Source organism: Asparagus officinalis, chromosome 3, assembly GCF_001876935.1.
Source record: "Asparagus officinalis chromosome 3, Aspof.V1, whole genome shotgun sequence".
In the NCBI taxonomy this organism is placed as follows: Eukaryota; Viridiplantae; Streptophyta; class Magnoliopsida; order Asparagales; family Asparagaceae; genus Asparagus; species Asparagus officinalis.
The window spans coordinates 47,391,647-47,399,125 of NC_033796.1; the positions used below are offsets into that span (position 1 = coordinate 47,391,647).

General features: G+C 37.9%; 1 protein-coding gene across 1 annotated transcript; it reads right to left on the reverse strand.

The window, feature by feature from the left end:
• LOC109834030 (radial spoke head 10 homolog B-like) lies at nt 769-4,131 on the reverse strand. Its single transcript, XM_020401913.1, is given in 4 exon segments — nt 769-1,144; nt 1,455-1,683; nt 3,243-3,945; nt 3,948-4,131. Coding segments are annotated over 4 exon segments (1,191 nt in total). The 5' UTR covers nt 4,042-4,131; the 3' UTR covers nt 769-979.

Below are 7,479 nucleotides of genomic sequence, written 5' to 3' on the forward strand. Positions count from 1 at the left end.
TACTTCCTCCATATGGAGCACGTAAGTACCGCATCCTCTTGTGCACTTGAAAGGACAGAAAACATTTGGAGCAAATGCACGTGGGAAAGAAGCAATCTGATATAATGAACATTACCGTGTAACAAGATTTACATGTAATATAAAAATTATAGACAAAATGAAGCTTGATCAGTTGTGCATGTTTTACACTTACGCACAGAAAACATAAAATTGTTATTTTTTAACTCTGACAATAATAGGTGCATTTCTCTCCTCATCTTGCATCTTTGCAGAAAGCACCTTAATTTTACTGTCACCATCTGTAATGAAGAAATGCAAGGAAAAGATGAGCTCAAGACAAATGGTTCATTTACTAGCATTAGCTGGAAAAAGAAAACATAAATGTTCAGCATGTCTGTAAAGCTTCTGTTCTCATGTAATTTCCAGGGTCAACCTGAGCACCTTTTCACTTTGGTAAAGCACCCAACTCAGTAAAGTACTTCATAACTACACAATTTCACTGGAGCGGTTGGGAAAAAAAAGAAGGGGAAAATAAAAGCAACTCCAAAAGCAAAAGATATTCTTACTGATATTATAAACCCCCATCCATCTTTTAAGCTTTCAATTGAACGGTACCTTTGTCCAAAATAGTATTATGAATATGGCTCAAGGATATCAGAATCAACTTGGTGATAATAGAGGGTAAAGTTCATTGAATCAGAAGCTAGACCTCACTTTTTACACAAAAAGAAAGAAAGAAAGGGGAAAGATCAAAGGAGCTGAAGCAACTTGGAAACTTCATATATGATTAATATATCAGAATTAATATATGGATATATGTACAATTACAGTCATGGGAGGGCTGTGGTGTATAAAAACTCTTCACACTCTCAGACTAACAAGATATTTATCTATCCGATCAGCAGCAAACCCTCCGATAACTTAAATAAAAACCCGAAACACCGAAAAATGTACAATTTAGATAAAAAAAACTTCAAACTCAAACATCGGTATGACAAAATTTCCCGTCCATTCTGTTCTGAACTGCTTTGATCGCAGCAACACGAGCAGCAGTGGCTGCCCTGTTAGCAGCAGAGACTGCCCTGTTTACTTGCTCGTCAACTCGTGGAGCGAGAACAGCATTCTCTGCAGCTTTTCTTGCAGCCTAGTCAGAAATGACAACACAATTTAGAGCTCAGATACAGAGCTAAAGAAGATAACTTCTAGGATTGATGACATTCATGAACAACAAGGAAACGTTGTAATTCCATGGGTGACCCTAAAATGTACATATCAGCACAGAGAACCTTGAAGTTACTGATTATAACTACGAGAGGGTGATCCTGGTGTAATCTCAAGGTTAGCCGTATAAATACGCGGACTACAAGGCCACTAGTACACCATACCTCACCTCAGGGTACCTGAATGTAATCAACCCTAACTTTTAAGTATGAATGAAGCATATAGATAGATACCTGAACAGACCGTTGTATTGAATGGTTGGATGGTGATAATGGGTTTTTTAGGACTCCACAATCCCATTCACCAGACCTCATTTCTCCATTACGGAAAGTGTAGGTTCCAAAACCCTGCCTTCGACCTTCATGCCATGAGCCCTCGTAGCAGTGGCCATTGGCGAAGTGGTAGACCCCGAAACCATGGATTTTGTCACCAAAATACTCTCCAGCATATCTGTCTCCATTCCTGAAAAAAGAGAAAGGATAAAGCTTCCTTCATTTGAATAAAGATGAGGAGATTATTGTTCAGAGGAAAATATGCAAATTAGTTTCAATAAGCAAAATTTTGAGAAGCTTTGGGATGGAAAAAACTTGCAGTTCGAATATGTTCAAGCAAATCAAAATCAACCCCCGGAAAGAATACAAAACGTTAGAAAGGAACTGGGATAGAAATGACAACAAATGCACCAGTTAGCCCATAATTCCTGGATTAGAAAGTCGCAAAATTTAGGAACTAGAAATTTGACAATCGACAAATTGTTTCAACCAATATTACATGGAATCTTGAATATCAAAAGACTTGGGTCTCTAACCTTTTTAAGAAAGGAGACTCTTCTTCAGGCACCCTTTCACCCCCCTTTAACTTTTTGCATGGATGTCATATTGCAATAAAAAGAGTATAAATCCGTCTTAAAAGTCCAGTAATTTGTTCAAGTTGATCTTAAGTTTTATCAATATATTTTGAACAATCATGAAAGTACAGAAAGAACAAAAAATTGTGAGAAAGCAACAATAAATGATCCAAATGCTCTTTGTGTCCACAGCATCAATGTACCATATTCCAACAGTCCGTCAAGCAGAAGAATCTTTTGAAACAAACCATGTTGTCATGAGTATTTAAAAGAGCCGAAGTAAGATTATCGGGAAGCCGGTCTCCAGACAAGCAATTGTACCATTTCCTCAATTTATATTCAACATGAACTTGATGACATTTTGGTCACATAAACAAAGGAAGCAGAAATATTATAATGTTACGCAAACCAAATAATAGTATCATAACAAACGATGCTAGAGTTATAATAGTTCTGTACAAAATCACCAGTTTTGCAACCAAGAGCAGAAACAGCTCTGTAGTTTTGACAAATTCAATTCACAAAAGAAAGTATTAAATGAAGAGTTCATCAATTATGAGGAAACTCATAAAATTTACCAATGTCAGCTTGAATAAAATCTTACTTCATCATTAATTCGTTACTAGTTGATATAACAACCTAAGAAGCTGAGTATACGCATATATTTGTGCCCATGCTAATTAATAATAACCATTAAACTTATATAGAATATCACTTTTCAATAGCACGATGAACAAAAACAGGAACACTACCAATAAATCCAAATTATACGAATAAAATCGGTGATTTGTCGAAATAATCAACACATCTGTGATGGCAGAAGTTTCAACAATCGCATCCACAATTGAAACAAAACAGCAAAGAAAGATTATAAATCGTTGAAGATGCTCATAACACGATGCACGAAAGAAAACCAGAGTATTTAACCAGTAGGCCCCAAACCCATTCCTTAACTACCAATCAAACAAAGGGCAACATCAATTCAATAATCAAAGGAAGAATTTCGAGGTCCAATTACTAATAAGCAAAACTCGTATCAAAGGAATCCAAACGAGATCACAAAATTCAAAAATTGTCCGAATCAGGGTAAAGAATTGATCTTTGAAAACCCTAAACCAAACAATCAATAAACAACTCAAACATCACCCAAACCAAATCAAGATCAAATTTTTACCTGAAATGGTAGTACCCAAGTCCATGCTTGATCGCACCTTTAAACTCCCCAACATAGCAACTCCCATCAGCACAGCTCTGCACACCGCTACCGTGGCTATGCCCACTCACCCACTCACCCGCGTAGCTATCGCCATTAAAAAACTTATACACCCCGAACCCATGCCTCAATCCATTTCTATACTGCCCCCTGTATCTACTCCCTTTAGCCCAGCTCTCAATCCCGTACCCATCATACTTCCCATCGACCCAATCCCCTTCATACCTCCCCTTCGCAAAGAAATTGTAAACCCCGCTCCCATTACAGCTCCCTTTGTGAAACTCCCCTTCATAGAAATCCCCATTGCTGTAGAACTCGACTCCTTCCTTCACAATTTTCGATTTTGGGCACGACCCATTTCGGGAAACCCGCTCTCCGTCGTCCCCAATGAACCACTGGACCGATTGCGTCGATTTGAGCCGATTACCGAAGAGAAAGGATCGGGTTTTTTTTAGGAACAGAGAGAGGAGGGCGAGGGAGAGGGTGAAGACCAAGAGGTGGGTGAAGGAGGGGGCGAAGGAGAAGAAGATGGTGAGGATTGTGAGGGCGAAGAGGAGAGAGAAGAGGGCGAGAGGGAGGAGAGGGGATGAGGTCGAGGCTGGGTGAGCAAGTGGGTGTGGGTACTTTCTGGTCTTTTTAGAGTCGGGGATTTGAGGGTGCTGCTCGTGAGGGAGGAGAGGCTGTGGGTGGATGAGCGCAGGGTGGGTGAGCGGAGGAGGGAGGAGGGTGTGCGGGTGAGTTTGGGCTTTTGGGTTTCCATTAGTGGAGGAAGGGAGAGAGGATCATTGCATCTATAGAGAGAGAGAGAGAGAGAGAGAGAGAGGGCGAGATTGATTGAGGAAGAAGAAGAGAGAGGCGAGAGTCCCAACGGGCGTCTTTTAAACAGGGGACCGGGTCGGGTTTAGTTAACACGGATGGTCCAATACTCATCCGAGTCCTGTCTCCTCCTGCCCCCATTCATCATTGCACTTTCTTTGTGCAAGTTTTGCATAATGCTTCTACTTCATTTTGTTATTGGCAGTTTCCTTTTTTTTTTTGCAACAGTTAAATAAGGGAAGTTTATCTCCTGCACGAAAAGAAGTTTTCATTTTTTTTTCTTTTTTCCCCATCTTATTTACATTCTATCAATCGCACAATATAAATAGAAAATAATAAGAAAGTAGTTTTTTTAAGAAAATAGTTTCTTTTAAAGTCCGACTTTCTATTCACTTTTTGGTCGTCAAAACACGCCTCAAGTAATTTCTTTTATATTCAAATGTATATTTTGTTACATGTCAATTAATTAACACTAGTTTAACCTCTTAAATCCATCACTTGGTAGAAAATATAATGAAATTAAATAAATTTACTTGACCTTCATATGAAATTTGATTAATGTATATTTTGATAAGTTAATGCTGGTTTAAACTAGACTGGAATAGATGGTCCTATCCGAAATTAATCTCTCAACCAAGCACATAATATGGAGGTTTTTTTTTTCTATCATACTAACCAGAGCGTAGTCCTTCAAGGGGAATGGTAAGAATTGTAATCTAAAAGATGATACGCCTTTTAATGTGAAAGTAGTCCCTTTCTCTTTCTGCCTTTCAACTACATAGGAAAAGTCGTCAAAGATTTAGACGGTCAGATGTTAACAGATGGTTGTTACTGACGTTGACCCTATAGTTTTGATGATGATTTGTCAAATAATTTATCGTTAATATATTCTCTATTTTTGTTTTTATGTTTCTTTTTACAGATATTTTAACACACGACAATCAAGCATTAAAGATTCAAGTTCATATGTGTGGAGTTACCTAGGTATAAGAGTAGTTTACTTACATATATTGTATGTTTATATTTAAGCTCAATATATGTACACTTAACACGATTTTTGACGTTTTCTATCATATAAATGATTTTTCATCAAACGTTGTTACAATATCTTTTATTTCATGTTTACAGCTCATTCATACTTTATTATATACATATAATATATGCATGATATATATATACATGTTTATAAATCATATCAAAATTTTCATATTCGTAAAATACAGGTTTTATGAACACTTTTCAAAAACAGTGTGTTTTTGCAAACGAAAATTATTTTTTCAAAATTTCTTTTCTAACATGTTCATTTTATCATTTAGAAAATTTTCCCAAAGTTTTATTATTTTTGGAATTGCTTTGCTATTTTTAAAGTATTTTCAAAATAGGCTCAAAAACAGGTTTCACACTGTGTCTGTTTGCGGTCGACCGCCACGGTCGACCGCCATGAACAAATTTTCTTAGTCTGCCTTTTTATTGTTCGCGGTCGACCGTGACGGTTCACCGTGATTCATCCAGAGACCTTCGCGGTCGACCGTCACGGTCGATCGCTAGCATCAATTTTTCAAACCTCAGTGTTTTTGTGCTTCGCGGTCGACCTCCACGGTCGACCGCCGAACTCATGACGGTCGACCGCCGAACTCATGATTGTATTCCAACAGCTAGTTTCTGATTTGATTCTCTGGGGGCTTTTTGGTCTTTTCAAGTTGGTTTTTGCTGAGTTCTTGAGTGGGTATAAATACCTCATTGCTCTTCTATTTCAAATAAAAAGAAAACCAAGAGTTTTGTTTTTACAAGAAGCTTTAACAAAGGTTTAAGAGGCGTTTAAAGAGCTGTTAAGCTAATTTTCGTTAATCTACTTCAAGAGAAGTTTTCTACAACAAGAAGTGGCTTTCAATTCCTATTAGAATCATCATCTACTACTCTTCTTGTTTATTGAGAAGTTTTCTAAACTCTTCCTTATATAGCTTACTATTTCATTTTTATTTATTTAGCTATATTTATTGAGTTGAATTATTTTCATTCACTGTTATCACACACACATATTGAGCTTAATATCTTCATACTATATAGTGTGGGTTGTGATTTAGTGAGTGTGAGCTTCATTTGTGTTCTCATTTGTTATTGAGAACAAATCATTGTATTTACCTTTTATTATGAGAATCACTTGTAATACACTTGTACACCGAGAGAAGTGTGAGGCGAGAGACGGGGTCGAATCCAATAGGAGTGGCGTCGGTTGACGAACCTAGGGAGAGGTTGTATCCGAGTACTTGAGGAGGAGGACACGGGCTAGGTTCCTACACTTAGTGTGTAAAGTGTGATTGTATAGTGTTTGTTGTGTGAGAGTTTTTCGGTAAGTTTGTAAACCGAGTGTGTAGAAGTTCCGGCTTCCAAACCGGATTGTGATAGTGGAGATCTCCTCGAGGTGAGGAGCGGGGACGTAGGTCGTGGTGACCGAACCTCGTAAACATATCGTTTGTTTGTGTTTTGTTTAGCGTACTTTTTATTTGTGCTTATTCATATCTCTCTTGCTCATATTTATCTTATATCATTCTTGCAAGAACAAATTAATCAACATAATTTTAATTGGCTTTTAATTGGGATTAGATTAGCTTAAGACCCTAATCACCCTCTCTCTAGGGTCTAACAACTGGCCGTCAGATTGGAAGGAGCCAAGGCAAGGCATTATCTTCGGATCTCGAGGACCGGGACAAGCAGTCCTCATCACGTGAGTGGTGGGTGCGGTTGGTAGGAAAATAGTGTGAGGGAGGGACGGAGGTTAACTCAGATTTTTTTCCCCTCTTTTATTTTTCTGGTCTCCTTTTTGGTCTGGGTGTGCCTGGATTTCATTGGTGATGCACCTGGGCATTAAAATTAAAAGGAAAAAATAGGGGAAAGAAGATAATGGAAGCTAGAAATTTTTTTAAAATTTTTTTTGGGGGGGAAGGAGCGGGTGGGAGGGGGGGAGGGCGGAGGGGCGGAGGGGGGGTGGGGAGGGCCGAGGGGGGCGCGAGAGGGGCGACAAAATAAATTTTAGAAGAGAATTTCGAAAATTAGGAGAAATACTTTGTCTTCTAAAAAACCCCAAAAAGAGAACAAAGGTGGATACTCCCTTGTTGGTAGTGAAAATTAAAAGGGGAAATACAGGAAAAATGATAATGGAAGTTAAAAAAATATTTTTGAAGTTTCAAATCAATTTGGGGGAACAAATTTTAAATTGTTCGAGAGTGAATTTAGAAAATTAAGGGGAATAATCTGTCTTCTAAAGAATTCTCATCTGGAGAACAATGGTGAATACTCTCTTGTTGGTAGTAAAAATTAAAAAGGGAAATAGGGGAAAGAAGATAATGAAAGTAAGGGAATTTTTTTAAAAGTTTTAACCCAA